Below are 21,816 nucleotides of genomic sequence, written 5' to 3' on the forward strand. Positions count from 1 at the left end.
CACAATACAATGGTAGTACACAATACAGTGGTAGTACACAATACAGTGGTAGTACACAATAGAGTGGTAGTACACAATACAGTGGTAGTACACAATACAGTGGTAGTACACAATACAGTGGTAGTACACAATACAGTGGCAGTACACAATACAGTGGCAGTACACAATACAGTGGCAGTACACAATACAGTGGTAGTACACAATACAGTGGTAGTACACAATACAGTGGTAGTACACAATACAGTGGTAGTACACAATACAGTGGTAGTACACAATACAGTGGTAGTACACAATACAGTGGTAGTACACAATAGAGTGGTAGTACACAATACAGTGGTAGTACACAATACAGTGGTAGTACACAATACAGTGGTAGTACACAATACAGTGGTAGTACACAATACAGTGGTAGTACACAATACAGTGGTAGTACACAATACAGTGGTAGTACACAATACAGTGGTAGTACACAATACAGTGGTAGTACACAATACAGTCGTAGTACACAATAGAGTCGTAGTACACAATACAGTGGTAGTACACAATACAGTGGTAGTACACAATACAGTGGTAGTACACAATACAGTGGTAGTACACAATACAGTGGTAGTACACAATACAGTCGTAGTACACAATAGAGTCGTAGTACACAATACAGTGGTAGTACACAATACAGTGGTAGTACACAATACAGTGGTAGTACACAATACAGTCGTAGTACACAATAGAGTCGTAGTACACAATACAGTGGTAGTACACAATACAGTGGTAGTACACAATACAGTGGTAGTACACAATACAGTCGTAGTACACAATAGAGTCGTAGTACACAATACAGTGGTAGTACACAATACAGTGGTAGTACACAATACAGTCGTAGTACACAATACAGTGGTAGTACACAATACAGTGGTAGTACACAATACAGTCGTAGTACACAATAGAGTGGTAGTACACAATACAGTGGCAGTACACAATACAGTGGTAGTACACAATACAGTGGTAGTACACAATAGAGTGGTAGTACACAATACAGTGGTAGTACACAATACAGTGGTAGTACACAATACAGTGGTAGTACACAATACAGTGGTAGTACACAATACAGTGGCAGTACACAATACAGTGGCAGTACACAATACAGTGGCAGTACACAATACAGTGGTAGTACACAATACAGTGGTAGTACACAATACAGTGGTAGTACACAATACAGTGGTAGTACACAATACAGTGGTAGTACACAATACAGTGGTAGTACACAATACAGTGGTAGTACACAATAGAGTGGTAGTACACAATACAGTGGTAGTACACAATACAGTGGTAGTACACAATACAGTGGTAGTACACAATACAGTGGTAGTACACAATACAGTGGTAGTACACAATACAGTGGTAGTACACAATACAGTGGTAGTACACAATACAGTGGTAGTACACAATACAATGGCAGTACACAATACAGTGGTAGTACACAATACAGTGGTAGTACACAATACAGTGGTAGTACACAATACAGTGGTAGTACACAATACAATGGCAGTACACAATAGAGTGGTAGTACACAATACAGTGGTAGTACACAATACAGTGGTAGTACACAATACAGTGGCAGTACACAATACAGTGGCAGTACACAATACAGTGGTAGTACACAATACAGTGGTAGTACACAATACAGTGGCAGTACACAATACAGTGGTAGTACACAATACAGTGGTAGTACACAATACAGTGGTAGTACACAATACAGTGGTAGTACACAATAGAGTGGTAGTACACAATACAGTGGTAGTACACAATACAGTGGTAGTACACAATACAGTGGTAGTACACAATACAGTGGTAGTACACAATACAATGGCAGTACACAATACAGTGGTAGTACACAATACAGTGGTAGTACACAATACAGTGGTAGTACACAATACAGTGGTAGTACACAATACAGTGGTAGTACACAATACAGTGGCAGTACACAATACAGTGGTAGTACACAATACAATGGTAGTACACAATACAGTGGTAGTACACAATAGAGTGGTAGTACACAATACAATGGTAGTACACAATACAATGGTAGTACAGAATACAGTGGTAGTACACAATACAGTGGTAGTACACAAAACAGTGGTAGTACACAATACAGTGGTAGTACACAATACAGTGGTAGTACACAATACAGTGGTAGTACACAATACAATGGTAGTACACAATACAGTGGTAGTACACAATAGAGTGGTAGTACACAATACAGTGGTAGTACACAATACAATGGTAGTACACAATACAGTGGTAGTACACAATACAGTGGTAGTACACAATAGAGTGGTAGTACACAATACAGTGGTAGTACACAATACAGTGGTAGTACACAATACAGTGGTAGTACACAATACAGTGGCAGTACACAATACAGTGGCAGTACACAATACAGTGGCAGTACACAATACAGTGGTAGTACACAATACAGTGGTAGTACACAATACAGTGGTAGTACACAATACAGTGGTAGTACACAATACAGTGGTAGTACACAATACAGTGGTAGTACACAATACAGTGGTAGTACACAATAGAGTGGTAGTACACAATACAGTGGTAGTACACAATACAGTGGTAGTACACAATACAGTGGTAGTACACAATACAGTGGTAGTACACAATACAGTGGTAGTACACAATACAGTGGTAGTACACAATACAGTGGTAGTACACAATACAGTGGTAGTACACAATACAGTGGTAGTACACAATACAGTCGTAGTACACAATAGAGTCGTAGTACACAATACAGTGGTAGTACACAATACAGTGGTAGTACACAATACAGTGGTAGTACACAATACAGTGGTAGTACACAATACAGTGGTAGTACACAATACAGTCGTAGTACACAATAGAGTCGTAGTACACAATACAGTGGTAGTACACAATACAGTGGTAGTACACAATACAGTGGTAGTACACAATACAGTCGTAGTACACAATAGAGTCGTAGTACACAATACAGTGGTAGTACACAATACAGTGGTAGTACACAATACAGTGGTAGTACACAATACAGTCGTAGTACACAATAGAGTCGTAGTACACAATACAGTGGTAGTACACAATACAGTGGTAGTACACAATACAGTCGTAGTACACAATACAGTGGTAGTACACAATACAGTGGTAGTACACAATACAGTCGTAGTACACAATAGAGTGGTAGTACACAATACAGTGGCAGTACACAATACAGTGGTAGTACACAATACAGTGGTAGTACACAATAGAGTGGTAGTACACAATACAGTGGTAGTACACAATACAGTGGTAGTACACAATACAGTGGTAGTACACAATACAGTGGTAGTACACAATACAGTGGTAGTACACAATACAGTGGTAGTACAATATTCAATATGATAGGATGGCAGTGGTCCGTATCAAATACAGAAACACAGTGGTGAAAGCAAAAGTCAGTTATAATAGAATATTCACTCAGCGGCGACAGTGGTTAACCTCCTAGAAAGACCTAGGCAGGGAATCCGAGGTGATGAGTGATCTTCACACGAAAGCTGGTCTTGATGTAATCAAATGAGTGATAGATACGTAAACACTCTCTTGTCCCCTTATATACAGTCTACCTAGCTACTTGAAATTTCTACACAGTGCTCTCACCAGTCTACCGGCACCAGAACATTACAGAATATTACACATCAGTCCACGGTATACCGGAAGATTACACACAGCACAAGCATCTAAACATAGTAACTTTCTCACAACTGCTCACATTAAACAGTACTACATTTCTGACAACTAATCACACACAATACAGTGAGCGTCTACCGAACCTCATCAGAAACATTGCAACACAGTTACAATCATTGTTCAACAATAAAATACATGTGCACTACCATATAACACTACACAGAATTTTAAAAATAAATGCATTTATGGTTCAACCATCTATGAGTTCAAAATTTCATACTGAATTGAAAAAAATGTAAGAAATCAATATCATCTCATTTTAATGAGGTTTATGCTTGCAATACTTTTCGCAGGTTCGAACCTGTCTCGGTGTTCCGGAAACAACTTTGCCATAGAATTGTTAGAGTAGCATAAAATTATTAGAGTGACGTCCCTTTGTTGAAGTCATTTCCCAAAACTTGGTGATGGACACGTTATGAGAAACTACAAGCATGAAAGGTTCGCTCGATTATTCCGTTGATGTCCTACACATGATTGTTGGTGAGCATAGATTATTCATCCTCTGATATTCGATTCCATGGTACAGAATTATACTTGCTCTGAGTCCAAATAACACGATCAATATTCAGTCCGACGATGTTGATATTGGTGGCCTTATTGTCATTGATGAAACGGCGAAAGTGAAATTAGAGCAAGATTATTTCTTCTCTATGGTCTTAACAGCCGAGGTTAATGTTGATTTTCTGGATAACATGTTACACGTGAAATCAAACGGGTAAACAAGTACTACGAGATAAATAAAGTTTTATCTTTATTCAATCATATAGGCCTAGTCAGAAGGAATTTGTGCATAGTCAGAAAGAAATGCAAACAATTAGTCACTGATAGTGTAACCATAGTTTTCTAGATCATTTTTGTCATTAAACAATATATCACATGACTAACCACAGGTCCAGGTAGTCCTGTGGGTACCCGGGTCCTACTCAGTACCCAGACCGCCTCCATGGTCTAGTGGTAGAGCGTCCGCCCGGAGAGTGGAAGGTCCGGGGTTCGATCCCCGACCAAGTCATACCAAAAGACGTTAAAAGATGGTACTTGTTGTTACCCTGTCTGGCGCTCGGCATTAAGGGGCTAAAACAAGGACTGGTCGGCTCGGAGTCAGTATTCTGTGTCTGAGTGGGGTATTCATGTTAAACTGCGGCATGGTATCTCAGTGAGCTAGCACTATAAATCGGCATCAGTCCGGACTAGTACAAGCAGCCACACAAACACACACACGTACATGCACGTCGCTATACAAGTGCAATAATCTTGGACGCGACGTTAAACCCAATTTCACCTCACCTCACCTACTCAGTACCCACCCGACCCGAGTACCTGTGCCACCCGTCCCAGCCCTACTAGATCTACCCGTGTTTAGATTCATATTCTAATTCTGTATCTATTAAAAAGATATATGATGATATTTTCTACATTTTGTAACCTGGCCAAGAAGCATGACGACAAATACGATTGCCAACGTTACTTTGAAACACAAAAACAGTGTTAGAAACTGGCACTAGTCCTGGAGTCCTTGCCAAACTGCCCAATAGTTAAGGTATCATAAGGACTAGTAGAAATAAGGGTTTGGCAATATGTTATCATTATAAGGACTAGTAGACTGAAAATGTTAGTTTCTACAACTGAAAAATGTTGCAACCTATGGACTATGGAGAATTTAAAAAAAACTGGTGCAAATTAAGTATCACAATACATCCCTAGTAAGTTGACACATCATAATATGACCAGACATGATAACTGAAATATTGTTCAAAGCATTTTTTGACCCACTCGTCAATGGCGCTGACTTACCTCATCTGTTTGAAGATGATAAGTGCATTGGCAGCTGGAATCCTGACAACAGTGCCTAGTGCTTGTCAGGGAAATGGGTATTTTTTTGCCAGCATGTCTAGTTAGTGTGTATTGAATGAGTGCCTAAGTCTTGTCTGTGACCTGCCTGAGTTGGTGTGTCATCTTACCCCAAAGATTGGTAAATACATCCAGGGTTACAAATAAGCTGTGTATTTGCCATGTTTGCATAAGATACACAAATTAAAATAGAATCACCATAACCTAATTAATTTTGACTTGTTTCTTACAAGTACACATGAAAAATGTTTGTAACACAATAGTATAACAACACCGTGTGATATATCTAATGTAGCTTTATGAGATATACGTATGTCTTTACATATATACCGCCTCCGTGGTCTTGTGGTAGAGCGTCCGCCCGGAGAGCGGAAGGTCCAGGGTTCGATCCCGGGCCGCGTCATACAAAAAGACGTTAAAAGATTGTACTTGTTGTTACCCTGTCTGGCGCTCGGCATTAAGGGGCTAAAACAAGGACTGGTCGGCTCGGAGTCAGTATACTGTGTCTGAGTGGGGTATTCATGTTAAACTGCGGCATGGTATCTCAGTGAGCTAGCACTATAAATCGGCATCAGTCCGGACTAGTACAAGCAGCCACACACACACATACACGTGCATGCACGTCGCTATATAAGTGCAATAATCTTGGACGCGACGTTAAACCCAATTTCACCTTCACCTCACCTTTACATATATTTTTTTACTCGCTGAATGCTGGTGTATCACATATACATGAACTCTACTGTAGTGAATAACACACATGTGCCCAACATCTCGCTTATTGTAACTTAGACATGTGTCGCAGTTAGTGTTATAAGGTTATATGATATGTGTCACACTTGGGGCTAGTACTCACTATGCATTGGTTTACAAAGCCCAATAGACTAGGGACTGCCTCCGTGGTCTAGTGGTAGAGCGTCGGGCCGGAGAGCGGAAGGTCTGGGGTTCGATCCCTGGCCGCGTCATACCAAAAGACGTTAAAAGATGGTACTTGTTGTTACCCTGTCTGGCGCTCGGCATTAAAGGGCCAAAACAAGGACTGGTCAGATCGGAGTCAGTATGCTGTGTCTGAGTGGGGTATTCATGTTAAACTGCGGCATGGTATCTCAGTGAGCTAGCACTATAAATCGGCATCAGTCCGGACTGGTACAAGCAGCCACACAAACACACACACGTACATGCACGTCACTGCAAAAATCAAGGATGCAATGTTAAACCCCATTTCACCTCACCTCACCCAATACACTAAACCAAAGGAAGTAAAAATGTATCGACTACACAATTAAAACCATCAATACCCAATGTGAATGATAATTTGTGAGTAAATACTCAATGGCTCAAAAATATAATCTGGTGCCTCGCTGCTCACCTATTGAATCATCTTACCTTGCATTGAAATACTCATTTCTGATTGGCTACTGAACAGGCAGTTTTGTCCCAATTACCCCAAGTGGTTCCAATCTCATATACCCTGCAGGGAAATGCTGAATTTTTATCAATGTGAATATTATGATGGGATTATGTTTTATTGAAACTGTCAACCTGTCAAATGCAGTTGAGAGAACTTAACACATTATAATATGGGGTAATAACTCTGGTTGTGGTTATTGTCGTCTACTAGCCGTCGATATGTCCATGAAACGGTTCGTTAGCCATACCCATCGTGCCCATGTAGACATTTTAGATACACAAATGACAATTACCGTATTCAACGTAATAAGCGCTCTGCTCTAATAAGCATGATAAGCGCCCACGGCGATATTTGTTAATATATTGGCTAGTGAACAATCTCAATTAGCACCCCTTCCAATTGATTAATGTACACAAGACTTATTTATTTGTGTATAATACGCACTCGTATGTTATATGCATCCTTAATTATGGGCAATTAAATCCTGGAAAAATATATCTGTCGTATATAAACATTTCAGTCTGTCAGCATAAACCACGAAATTTATGATCTTTCAACTCAAAATAATACTCTAATAAGAGCCCCCTATTTCTAATTTTGAGAGCGCCCTAGGCACTTATTACGTCGAGTACGGTATGCCAGTAAGATAAATTCATTGTCAACCAGTCCCTTGAGTCCCTCAAAAAATTAAATGTGAAAAAAAATACAATGAAAAGCAGTTGGTTTTGTACTCTGCCACCCAGAAGTAAGTAAAATGTTTAAGAATTACTCATGTACTGTCACTATCAACATGATCAATATAAACATGATAAATAAAGTCATTAAAATACAATTAAAACTTGTTGAAAATTTATTATAAGAACCACACCCACTATATTAAAACAAATAATTCCAATCAACATAACATTTTGAGAAATTATCACAAAAAAAATATTTAAGATGTCTCACCACTGCATGTATGTAAAAAATATCAGTGAACCTGAGTATCTCTGTCAGTAGACTGTGAACCTTTATCAGTTTATAACAATACCATTAAAACTTTCCAGCTAACAGTGGCTAATCTCCTTGACCTTTAACATAAACACAACAATGGATACAAACCGCTCAGCAGGGCAGACCAAGCTTCATATACTATATCCTTGAAGACCAACATGTGTGAGATAGTTCAAATTATTTTTCATTGAAGATAAGTACAGTAGACAACGGTTATTGCAAACTCAACGGGACCACTAATTTTAGTTCTCTATAACCGTAGTTCATTATAAACATATATACATCATATACACAGCTAATCGTCGGGACCAAAAAACCAGTTCATTATAAGCGTGTTCGTTTTAATCATAGTTGACTGTATGTGACTGTTTAACATGTTTACTGTAGGGGACACAGCAAGGCTATGTACTACTTCCCTTCTCTTGTTGCAAGTGTTTTGATGTTGTTTAGAAGTCATGCTGGTTGTTCAACAGAATATCAAATGCTGATCTGTCTGTTATTTGCAGTCGAGAAGATTAAGTCACTTTGACAAGACAGTTTCATCAGGTAAGAACATGTTCTGTTTTATCTGTTTATAAGTATTCAAGTATTTATCCATAGATGTCAGACATTTGACTTGTCATGACCTGACATCCTCAGTTATCCAGGGTGTTGTTTATTCAGTTTATTATTACACATACCCTGGGTCTATTCTCTACCCTGCTTGATTGACACAGTACTATATCACCATCAAATATGCTTACAGTCCTAAGCGTCAAATATGTTTACACTCGTAAACATCAAATATGTTTACAGTAATTACAGTCCTAAGTATCAAATATGTTTACACTCCTAACCATCAAATACGTTACACAGATTCTTACAAAAGTTTGCACATTGGTTTTTCGATTCATACCTCAATGAACCAAAAAATACAGTCAATCCTTAAATTTTTCTTGATCCCGATCCTAATCCCGATCCTCGTCCGGATGATGAATGGTACAGCATGTACAGAAAAACAGGAATCTAGTGCAAAAAAAACAATTTGGAGTTTAACACGTCATCATCTAACACTCCTGTCATGATAAACAAGAAAAATAGTTTTTTCACGCCCATGAATATAAAAATCTTGCAAGAAGAAACAAGTAGTTAGTTTCAATTTATACATGTCGTCAGCATTATTTTGTTGAATATTTGAAAATTAAAATCTGGGAATATGGCCAGCCATTCTTTTTGCAGGTGTAACTTTTTTCTACTTCTGTCAGAGAATAGAGATTACTATCCCAAATGTCAAATTTATAATTTAGAAATATTATTTGCAATAATAAAAATGTATCAAATCATAATAGTTCTCTGCATTCAAACGTATAACGTGATGTGTGAGAATGTATTGAATTTCTTCCAGATTCACTGAAGTCAAAGTGCACAGATCGAAAGAACAAAGTACACTGACAAGAAAATGACGTCCCTCCTGTCTTATGTTTTATCTGTTCTGAAAAGAAGACCCCCACCCAGGGCCAGCAAACACAACCTCCCTCAACCAAGGGTCTGCCATCTTGAATTGGGAGCAGACGTCATTCGGGACAGGAAAGTCTTCGTAATCGGGGACGTTCACGGCTGCTATGACGAACTGTGTGAACTGATTGACAAAGCTAAACAGAAAGAGCCCAATATTCTGTGTGTATTTGTTGGAGATTTAATCAACAAGGGCCCCAAGAGCAAAAAAGTACTAGAACTAGTTCAAAGCATGGAGTGCTACTCAGTACGTGGTAACCATGACGATGTGGTCCTCCATGAATATTACAGATCCATCGGGGACCCAAATTGCGTTATGAAGGATAAAAATAAATGGATAAAAGACCTACCATGGACCGATTTTGAATATTTAAAAGATTTACCATACACGATATCCATTCCAAGTTTGAACGCAACCATAGTTCACGCAGGTCTCATTCCGGGCTGGGGATTCGAAGGGCAAGACTTCACGGCTATGACTCACATGAGGAATATAGAACAATTGTATACAGTATTTCATGGCCTGTATCCCACCCTCATCCCATCTGAGAGTTCAAAGGACGGAGTTCCCTGGGCTTCCTTGTGGCCGGGCCCTGATCATGTGTACTTCGGTCATGATGCGGTACGTGGTCTTCAGATGTATCAATATGCTACCGGCCTTGACACTGGTTGTGTGTATGGAAAGTGCTTGACGGGTGTTTTCCTGGATGGAACAAGAGAGATGATATCAGTGAAATCCAAACAGCCAGACATGTTTTCAAAGACTGATTAAAGATCTTAGACTTTGTTTATGTTTGTTTTATGTTTTTTAACATGATTGTGCTTTAAGTCACACTTTTATCATCTCTTGGTTTATTTGGATATTCATGAACAAGTTTAGTGATAATAAAAAATGTTATGACTTTATTTAACTTATCTTGCTTATTTTGTGATCTGGTTGTTCAGGGGCGGTCGGGTAGCCTAGTGGTTAAAGCGTTCGCACGTCACGCTGAAGACCTGGGCTCGATTCCCGACATGGGTACAAAGTGTGAAGCCCATTTCTGGTGTCCCCCGCTGTGATATTGCTGGAATATTTGCTAAAAGCGGCGTAAAACCTCACTCACTTACTCACTCACTCACTCACTCACTCACTCACTCACTCACTCACTCACTCACTCTGGTTGTTCAGAGTTTGTCGTAATCATCTCATCAGAAACGACTGAACCAAATCTTCACATCTATGTTCCCACAAGCGATGACAATCTGTCTAAGAGGTTTGACAGCCATATTGAAAATGCTCTTTTTTTACTCAGCCATTTTATATAAACATGTAATGTAATTTGGTGTAGATATTTTATTTGTAGGTAAGAGTGAGCCCCAACATGCCCAATACATATGTTCCATTTTTGTGTTGCAAGTTTTTAAGTTTTGACCTTCATTTGACCTTCACCCTTTGACCATGCTCCCAAATTATTTTAATATGAATTTTCCCACACTGTAAAAATAATGTGCTTAGAAACCACTTGACCAATGAACATGATGAAGATATACCTGTTCCCACCAGTGATGAGATCTGAACTTGTGTGAGAGTTTTAAATCTGATTTTCAAAATGGCGACCACGACAGCCATTTTGAAAAGGTTATTGATGGTAATGCGGGTTGGAACATGTGTAGTTAGTAATGGGACTGAACTATGTGTTGCGTTTTTGAGATATCTTTTATTTTGACATTGATATGACCTTTGCACTTTGACCCTTCTGAAATCTGGAACTGGCACCAAAGCAGCTGTATGTATGGTCACTGCTCATTCATGTCTGCTCAATATACATTTTTGGCTTTGTTGACATCTCTTAAATAGCTGAGGAAGCTGCATGTTTCTCCTCATGATGGTCGGGTAGCCTAGTGGTTAAAGGGTTCGCTTGTCCCACCAAAAGCCCTGGTTTGATCATCCATGTAGGTAATATGTTTGAAGATCTCACCATGAGATAGCTAGAATATTACTAAAAGCAGGATAAAACCATACTCACTCACTCCTTATGATGACATTAGGAACTTAGTGTGTTCCTCGAGAAACATTTGGAAAAATTGTATGGCATTAGCAAAACTGGAATGAAATTTGGAACATATGTAGATAGTATTGGGCCTCAACATACATGTTCTGTTTCATATGAAAATATTACAATTTTGTAAACAGTGAGTGAGTGGGTTGAATTTTATATCGCTTATAGTTTAGCAATATTCCAGCAATGTCACTTCGGGGGACATCAGAAATAGGCTTCACACAGTGTACCCATATAGGGAATTGAACACTTTCACTAAGTCGGGACTCTACTTAATATGCATTATTTTGGTTTTATGTAAGCATTGTACATGGAGACGAATTCTTACCCTGTATTAGTTGCAAAAAACATGTACAATATTGGGAGAAACAAGGTCTTACATTATACAATGGATCTTCATTACCCAACAGACACATAGACTATTACAAGGTGAGGTGAGGTGAGGTGAGGTGAGGCGAGGCGAGGCGAGGTTGAGGTGAGGTGAGGTGAAATTGGGTTTAACGTCGCGTCCAAGATTATTGCACTTATATAGCGACGTGCATGCACGTGTGTGTTGGGGGCTGCTTGTACTAGTCCAGACTGATGCTGATGTATAGTGCTAGCCCAGAGATACCATGCCGCAGTTTAACATGAATACCCCACTCAGACACAGTATACTGACTCCGAGCCGACCACTCCTTGTTTTAGCCCCTTAATGCCGAGCGCCAGACAGGGTAACAACAAGTACCATCTTTTAACGTCTTTGACGCGGCTGGGGATCAAACCCCGGACCTTCCTCTCTCCGGGCGGACGCTCTACCACTAGACCATGGAGGCGGTCTGGACTACTACAAAAACATAGACAGTTATTATTCATTATCTCTAGTTCCGCATGGATGTAGGCCCTCGGCCCATACAGCTGAAGTTAACCCATGCTGACATTGTTTCTAGAGCACTCCAAAGTAGTAGTATTTAGAGGTTATATATTAATCAGAAATTAATATCCAGGTGTGTTAACATATGAAACAAAATGTCATATTGTCAGTGTGTGTCTTTTTGTGTGTGTGTTACTTGGTTCAGGGAGATGCTTTTTTTAGATAAAACATATGGGTCAAAATAAGAATAATGAAAGAGAAACATCACATGTTCAGAGGGATTGCATTGTGTAGCTAGTTAACCCACTGAAGAGTTTAAACATTTCTCATTGTTACCTGTAAGGAAATCTCACAGAAGCTAGCCACTTTTGAGTAGCAGGTTGCAATGATAATACAATGAAGTTATAAAACAGGCTGATATTGTTTTATCCATAAGTTTGTTTAAAATACATGACCCACACATGGCAACCCTCTCCAAACACCTATTGACTATTTTCAGCATCCAATCATTGTCACCCCAGGGTGGCCTTTGACCATTCTATTTTATAAGTTAATCTATTCAAACACACTCCAACCTAGCGTTATCCTGCGTCGGAATGCGACAACCATTCAGCCCTCGTGGCTTTTTTAAAAATAAATTTCGTGAAGCGTCTTAAACCCAATTATCGTTTTCAGGGGAAGTAACTCTTTGGTTCTTTTGTATGAAGCGTTTTGGTACCTTTTATGAGGGCATCATGAAAAACGCGGTCTCAGAGCAACGACAGTCGAAAAGGAGCACCCATTTTGGGAAGAGGGAGGGGAGATTTTTTAAATGGATAGTTTGTTGGCAGTGGTAAAAATTTAATAGATTCTTCGGTTGGAAAGTACCCAAACGCCAAATGTTTTGTGTTAATGGTGAAAATGAATAAGGTGGTTGCTGGTGCTCAGTAAATAAATAGTTTGTTGGCTCCAATTGGGGAAAAAATAGATTGTTCCGAAAAAAAAACATTCCCACATTTTTTACATTCACGGGAGTAACGAATTCTGAATCACGGAGCTCCAGAAAATCTGCATATTTGCGTCAAATATACAAAATAATCACCAAATATCAAACTATATTCATGTAATGAGATCCGTGAAGATCCGGGCTAGAATAGGTCTTCAGCAATTCATGTCTGCCATAAAAGGCGACTAGAGGCGTAAGAGGCGACTAACGGGATCGGGTGGTCAGGCTCGCTGACTTGGTTGATGCATGTCATCGTATCCCAATTGCGTGGGTCGATGCTCATGATGGCAATCATTGGATTGTCTGGTCCAGGCTCGATTATATTTGTGACCTCTGGAATATTGCTGAGTGCGGCGTTAGAGAAGAAACAAACAAACAGTTCTCCAGTTTCATTACACTTTCAGACTTGAAACGGATTTCGAAATGGTGTTTCAATCTTGATTCAGTAGGTAGACAGAACTGGACAAGTAATGTTAGACATATTCTATTTCGTTCATGTTTTAAATATTCCTGGGTTTACCAAGAAAATGGATGTATTTTCTTAACCTTTTTCAAGCCAGATTGAAAGAAATATACAGACAAGAATCGACTATTGCGTAATAACCTAGTACTCGATATGAATATTGTACCATTTTTAAGATAACTACCGAGGCAAATTTTTTTTTTGTATATTGGATGAAACCACCAAATTAAAAAATCTGAGGAATTATCTATACATTGTTACCTAAACAATATCGAAGATCTGTATCATTTCACCTTTGTATCAGTTCATCCTCGGAAAACACTCTAAAGCAATACATACCAAATGATATGTAGACCGCCTCTGCGGTCTGGTGGTAGGGCGGAAGGCCCGGGGTTCGATCATCGGCCACGTCAAACTCAAATACGTTAAAAGATGGTACTTGTTGTTACCCTGTCTTGCACTCGGCATCAAGGGGCTAAAACAAAAACTGGTCGGCTCGGAGTCAGTATACTGTGTCTGAGTGGGGTATTTATGTTAAACTGCGGCATGGTATCTCAGTGGGCTAGCACTATAAATCGGCATCAGTCCGGACCAGTACAAGTAGCCACACACACGTGCATGTACACATCTACATAAGTTTAATTATCTTGGACGCAACGTTAAACCCCATTTCACTTAACAAATAATATGTACTTCGACCTTCAGTCCAAACATTTCCTCTCCTTATGGCAACCACAAATTTTCAAGATTTAAGTTTTCAAGAATTTAAATCTGTCATGTTTTACTTTAATAGCAGAACTGTACTGAAATGAAACCTGAATATACTTGTAAAATAATACTACAATGTGTTGTATGCATTTTATGTATTTGGGCGTATGGCATTTCATACAGTAAACATGGTGATTTTTATCCACGATGATAACAGGCAATTAAAATGGCATAGCTTCATAAGACGGGAACAGATACACGGGCAGACCAGTCGTCTCAGCCACTGCTGGTCCTCCCACACGAAGCTTACTTTGCGTGATATCACTGAAATACTGTTCAAAGCGACGTTAAACCAAATTCAGACACACTTTTGAGATCGCCCTTTTTATAAACGCGCGTGACACATATATGTACCATGTTGAACCGTGTGACATTTGGAAAATACCTGATGAAAACTGATACTCGAATAAAGAAAAACAATACCACCTGCCGCGTGGTAAATATATTCGTCATGGTGCGAGGGCGACCTATAAGTCCTGTCTGTCAGCGTGACCCAGACGAAGTGGCCGATGAACGTATGTTCCAATCGTGGCTTCACTTGTGCCTCGCAAACTGGTTGACCTGTTCCCAGTTTCTCTTCGGAAAAACATAACGTTTTACCGGTTCAAGGCAACTTAAATAATATCGCTTACAGTTTTGTCGATCATTCGTTGTAGTACAGATAGAATCTCTTCAAATGTGTACCACAGACGTCTCAGTGGTCTCTCGCACTGTACAGAGTTCCGCCCCTTTGTCGCGTCAGGATACGGTCAGCTTGGGTTTGAAATCTAGATCCTTGGTGTGTTATCGTCATATCAGGCTTGTTGGTGTTACCAAAGTGGTAAGGCCCGTGAAGATCCGGGGTAGAATAGGTCTTCAACAACCCATGCTTGCTGTAAAAGGCGACCATGCTTGTCGTAAAGAGGCGACTAACGGGATCGGGTGGTCAGGCTTGGTTGTTGCATGTCATCGTATCCCAATTGCGTGGATCGATGCTCATGATGTCAATCACTGGATTGTCTGGCCCAGACTCGATTATTTACAGACCGCCGTTATAAAGCTGGAATATTGCTGAGTGCGGCGTTAAACAACAAACAAACTCAAAGTGGTAATCCTCCATGGTCTACTCCATGTCAAACCGTGAATATGTGAAACACTCTTCAAAGGCCGAGTAATACCAACGGAATTTCTAGACAATAAGCTTTACTACTATGTGGTGAATGAACATCAGTTGATCTAGCCAAAAATATGCAGATTTGTGTATGAACGTAAGAAGGAAGTCTGCCTATAAAAGAAACAGGTTTCAACTTGTGTTTCACCTTTCCCCGCTGGTTAACTAAATAGTTAATTAAAACCGGTGTGCTCCCTCGAAACAAAGCGTGCACAACGTTCTTTACCTATATACCTCAATAAACGAAACAAACAACATGTTGAAATCAGTTCTTACAAATAAATACGTCAACAATAACAACTTCACAGACTGCTTTTGTAATCAGTAAAACATATGAAACTGTAGACAACAGCAAGAAATCAGTGTCCCCAATCAACGAAATAATCACCCACTTACTTCAAGGCAAATAAACGCAAAGAATTGCGTCTCTTTGTAAACGTGATCCGGTATTGTTCGTCTCTTTGGACCTTCCTCCCAAATTGTTCGAAAATCCCTGATATACCTGACCGCCTCCGTGGTCTTGTGGTAGAGCGTCCGCCCGGAGAGCGGAAGGTCCGGGTTTCGATCCCCGACCGCGTCATACCAAAAGACGTTAAAAGATGGTACTTGTTGTTACCCTGTCTGGCGCTCGGCATTAAGGGGCTAAAACAAGGACTGGTCGGCTCGGAGTCAGTATACTGTGTCTGAGTGGGGTATTCATGTTAAACTGCGGCATGGTATCTCACTATAAATCGGCATTAGTCCGGACTAGTACAAGCAGCCAAACAAACACAAACACACACACGTACATGCACGCCGCTATATAAGTGCAATAATCTTGGACGCGACGTTAAACCCCATTTCATCTCACCTCACCTGATATACCTGTCATACTAGTCAAACCCTTGTTGTGTAACCCACTTGAACACTTTGACACCTTAATAGTCAATTCTGTATGTTCCAGAAGCCAGATGTGAGGTCTGATGAGAAGCAGAGGACACTAACAAAATGACGGCTCTCGTTGCCTACCTCATGTCAATCCTACAAAAGACACCAACGGTCCGGAAAAACAAGTATGACCTCCCTTTACCGGACACCTGTCATTTGGACCTCGGAGAGGATGTTGTCGGGGGGAGGGCGGTGTTTGTCGTGGGGGACGTCCACGGTTGCTTGGAGGAACTGCAGGACATGATCCAAGTGGTCAAGAAAATGGAGGCAAAGGTGCTGTTTCTTTTCGTAGGGGACCTCATCAACAGAGGTCCGTCCAGCATTGGCGTCTTGAGGCTGATCCAGAGCGGGGAGATCGACTGTTACGCCGTGAGAGGAAACCACGAGGAAATTGTATTGAAGGAATACAGGTTTATGAAAAATGACCCAAATTATGTCCTGCGAACCAAACACAAATGGATCAAGGACATGACCACCCAAGACCACCACTTCCTGTCCCAACTGCCTTTCACAATCGGCATCCCTAGTTTGAATTCCATCGTAGTGCATGCTGGGATTGTTCCTGGCCTCTCTTTGGACAAGCAAAGCCTCGTGGCCTTGACCCGTATGCGGAACATCATAGAAGAAGACTATTTTGATGGAGGGGGTCTGGTGTTTTCAAATAAGCCCGATAGGGGCGTGCCTTGGTCGTCATTGTGGCCGGGCCCTCAACATGTATATTTTGGACATGATGCGCGGCGAGGGTTTCGGCAGTACGATTTTGCTACATGTTTAGACACGGGTTGTCAGTACGGAAATAAATTGACTGGGATTTTTATCAATGGATGTCAGAAACTTGTGAGCGTGAAGGCAAGGCGGGTTTACTGTGTAGGGAAGCCCGAATGAGAAGACGTTTTGATTTCTCAGTTCAGGCAACAAACATTAAAAGGTTTATTAAGGTACATTATTGTGATGTTTCTGATAATCATTTCAAATCTCTACCTTTAGTTTTGTTTAAGAGTTTATGGCTTTTCTCTACTACAAAGATTACATCAGGTCCAGATGTCTATAAAATGCCCTGCTGTACTACCTAACACTTATTTCTGATGTCTCCCGCGTTATATTGCTGCAATATTGCTAAAAGCGGCGTAAAATCATACTCACTCGCCTAACACTTATTGGTCCGTAAGGCATGGCTACGAATCACTCTGTAGTAAAGTACAGCCACCCTCGATTATCCAGAGTATGATCTGTCCATTCCATGACAATGACTACCCTGGACCTATTCGCTACAGTAGCCTCGTTTTGAAACAAATAGCCGTCCAATCAAACAAGTATCATCAGCGAGAGAAACCCTGTGTTAAGTGAGTGATAAGACAGATGGATAAAGTGACTTCACTTCCGACACGATGCTGTTGTGGCATGTAGGTCCAGGCTATTCATCATAACAGATCAGATGATGTGGTATTGGGTGTGCCGCCGTAAGTGCATTAGGTCATGCACAGAGTTCTCAAACCCGTTATCTACCAGTTGACCAAAATGTGTCGAGTGAAAATTTATTTTGTTGAAGTGTCATAAACCGACTGGTGATTATAGTCGCAATCGGTCTTCAGTGTCACATGTTTGTCGTACAAGTCAACCTGTGATCGGGTGATTACCATCTTCCCGAGGCAAGAGAGTTAACTGACTATAAACGTCCAGTTACCACCCTTGCCGAGCTAGACTGGAATTATGGAGTAATATTTTGGCTGGACTAAAGAGTATGTGTAACGAAATCAACATCCGGTTCGTAAACTGCCTTCCAGATTTCGGTCGATTGCAGAATTTGCAAGCCTGTATACTAACATCTCAGCTTCAACAGATATTTTCCAAATCTGTTCATGTTTGCAATAAAGGTTCTTACGTGATTTGATGCACTTTGCTAAGTAAGATCCGTTTTATTACAATATAGATCTGGATTATCGATTAGATCGTATTCACTGGGCGCCATTTTATTTGGAGTAAATGCTAGTGATATGAGAGGTGGAATCTGGTTGGTCAGTTGGAGGGACATAGAAGGGACAATGTGTCATCGCAGATGATGGTGTGTAAAACGCAGATGATGGTATGTCATCGTCCACCGACGGCTATGGTAGTTGCTCTAGCAGTCTACAATTATATTAACTGGATCAAAATCAATAAGTTAAAGGTTGCTGTGATATAGTTAAAATATCACTGACACCAACTTCGATTATCTAGGGTATCATTTCTCCATTCTAGGTAAGATAAGTACCCTGGGCCCATTCGCCACCTTCGCTTCGTTTTGGACGCGCTTGTATCCACCTCGCTTATCAACATCTTAGCATGGAATATCCCCCAGTCAGGGGTGTAAGTAGACTGGAAGCAGTCCCGTCTCCAATATGAATTTAAAAAATAATATTCAAATCCGAGATCAATTTGTTTCCTCTTCCCAGGGTGTTTCGAATGCAAACTATATATGTCACTTTTTCGGATCAATGTTTCAAATTTATTTCTGTATTGCATTTTGTTTGCTTCTCTAAGGTTATTTGATACCGTGTTGTTGCAAAAAAATAACGACTGTCCCAGTCTAGGATGTAAATTGATTGGACGGCGATTTTTAGCATCGTAACATTCGGCTTAAAATGAGGCCACGTAGGGAATGGTGCCATGGTGTTTACCATAACTGTAAGGCCAGGTTCACACACTGCCGATTGTGGCTCCCGTTTGAGATCAGACAGCGCTACGACACGAAAAGTGAAAAAGTCGGATTACTATCCTCAATGATCTGGAATGTCCTATCATTGTCTGAACGCAGTCGTATACGTTCGTAACAGAGTCCTACGGGTCGGGAAAGGTCCAGAGAGGTCGGCCAAGCACTCCCGACAGTATGGTGCGTCCCGTAACATTCGGTAAACTCAGCCGATTTTGTCTAGTCGGATTACAATCGTGACTATGTCGTGACAGATTCTGCTGTATCGGATCAAAATCCTGAATGTGTGACTGAGCCCTAATGCACGTCCACGTTTTCGCAGCTATAATTAAGTGTATTTAAGTAATCGCAGTGCGTGTAGCCGTTTTAAAGTAACCTTTAACAATCTATGCCACAATCTCGGAGTAAGGATTGTGAGTTTATATACCTTGACAAAGTAAGCAAACGCTTGTGGATAACTTCTGTATTATACTGTAGTAGCGACGTTTCGGTATAGATCCTTATACCGTTTGTTACAGCGACGTTTGAGTATATATTCTCATACCGTTTGTAAATGCGACGCTTTGTTATAGATACTTCTACCGTTTGTAACAGCGGCGTTTGGGTACAGATCCTTCTACCGTTTGTAACAGCGACGTTTGGGTATATATCCTTCTACCGTTTGTAACAGCGACGTTTGGGTACAGATCCTTCTACCGTTTGTAACAGCGGCGTTTGGGTACAGATCCTTCTACCGTTTGTAACAGCGGCGTTTGGGTATAGATCCTTCTACCGTTTGTAACAGCGACGTTTCGGTACAGATCCTTCTACCGTTTGTAACAGCGACGTTTCGGTGTAGATCCTTCTACCGTTTGTAACAGCGGCGTTTTGGTATAGATCCTTCTACCGTTTGTAACAGCGGCGTTTCGGTATAGATCCTTCTACCGTTTGTAACAGCGACGTTTCGGTACAGATCCTTCTACCGTTTGTAACAGCGACGTTTTGATATAGATCCTTCTACCGTTTGTAACAGCGACATTTGGGGATAGATCCTTCTACCGTTTGTAACAGCGACATTTGGGTATAGATCCTTCTACCGTTTGTAACAGCGACGTTTTGATATAGATCCTGCTACCGTTTGTAACAGCGACATTTGGGGATAGATCCTTCGACCGTTTGTAACAGCGACGTTTCGGTATAGATCCTTCTACCGTTTGTAACAGCGACGTTTCGGTATATATCCTTCTACCGTTTGTAACGCGACCTTTGGGTATAGATCCTTCTACCGTTTGTAACGGCGACGTTTCGGTATAGATCCTTCTACCGTTTGTAACGCGACCTTTGGGTATAGATCCTTCTACCGTTTGTAACAGTGACGTTTCGGTATAGATCCTTCTACCGTTTGTAACGCAACGTTTCGGTATAGATCCTTCTACCGTTTGTAACAGCGACGTTTTGATATAGATCCTTCTACCGTTTGTCAAATGGTATAATGTTGAAGTTGTTATCCATAAAATGTTGCCTCTTTGGTCATACGTCAACTTTTAAGAAATGCCTATCAGACAATTTACATTCATGTATCTATTTTTAAATTACATGGAATAAATGACTTTTGAATGAACATAGAAATTAGTTGTTGTTGTCCAGCTGTTACACGATCGTTATAAGCCAAGTTATGACGTGTTGTCAACATCTGTGTCTATTGACCGGCCGGACCATCAGCTGTCGATCCCGAATTGATATTCTGATGTTTGACGTCATTAAACACTTTCGAGGTAACGTTGATGACGATACTGGAGCAGCCCTTCTGGGTTTACTCTACATACAAATCAACTATGACTGTCACTACTCCACCGATGGGTCAGTAATACAACATGGCCGCTGCAACTGAGCTTCCGGTAAGTTCACCTCTGCTATGATGGTTACACACGACCAAATGTTTTCGCTTAGACTTCTATAGTAACGTTATATTTTTTTAAAAATTAACTAAGCATTCAACAGCTATTACCTGTGCGTGTGTGCACAGGTTGGCCTTAGAGCAGCATTAAAAACAAAAACATGACTAGCTTAGCCAGCTCTTTTTCCGAGTACAGGAAGCTAAACACACCACCCCCAGTTTCGCACCAAATGTCACCTACTTGAAAAAAGCTGTGGTCACATTCAGCATAAGTCATCAAAAAGAAGGACAGTACTAAATATAGAAAAACATGGTCAGTTTTAATAACTGGATGGATGTACATTTAAAAGACATAAAAATCTTACACAATATCCTCCAATCACAGCCTGCAGATATCTCTCGATCTGCACTGAAGGCTACGAAAACCGCACTGTCCCAACTGGTTCTGAATTGGTGTAGTAGAACCTCATCCTTTGCTCTCTGAATGTTTTAGGTAGGACATCCTTGGGGGTTTGGGTTAGAATTGGTCTCCAGTAACCTATGCTGGTTTTAAGAGGC

The 21,816-nt window shown here is 40.5% G+C and overlaps 1 protein-coding gene across 4 annotated transcripts; it reads left to right on the forward strand.

Annotated features, from left to right (window-relative positions):
- The first annotated feature begins 4,101 nt into the window (after positions 1-4,101).
- Positions 4,102-17,636, forward strand: LOC124138681 (bis(5'-nucleosyl)-tetraphosphatase PrpE [asymmetrical]-like). Of its 4 annotated transcripts, none has more exons than XM_046505448.2 (3): positions 4,111-4,200; positions 8,521-8,560; positions 9,399-10,414. In XM_046505448.2, exon 3 carries the CDS (start codon positions 9,453-9,455, stop codon positions 10,278-10,280), a length of 828 nt encoding a protein of 275 aa, XP_046361404.1. In that variant the 5' UTR covers positions 4,111-4,200; positions 8,521-8,560; positions 9,399-9,452; the 3' UTR covers positions 10,281-10,414. The 4 variants fall into 4 exon arrangements, with proteins under 4 accessions (XP_046361406.2, XP_046361404.1, XP_046361405.2 ...); XM_046505446.2 differs by having other exon boundaries at positions 4,118-4,242; XM_046505450.2 differs by lacking the exons at positions 8,521-8,560; positions 9,399-10,414 and adding an exon at positions 16,710-17,636 and having other exon boundaries at positions 4,102-4,200.
- Positions 17,637-21,816: the final 4,180 nt, after the last annotated feature.

This window comes from Haliotis rufescens, unplaced genomic scaffold, assembly GCF_023055435.1.
Source record: "Haliotis rufescens isolate VD_foot unplaced genomic scaffold, xgHalRufe1.0.p SCAF_15, whole genome shotgun sequence".
In the NCBI taxonomy this organism is placed as follows: Eukaryota; Metazoa; Mollusca; class Gastropoda; order Lepetellida; family Haliotidae; genus Haliotis; species Haliotis rufescens.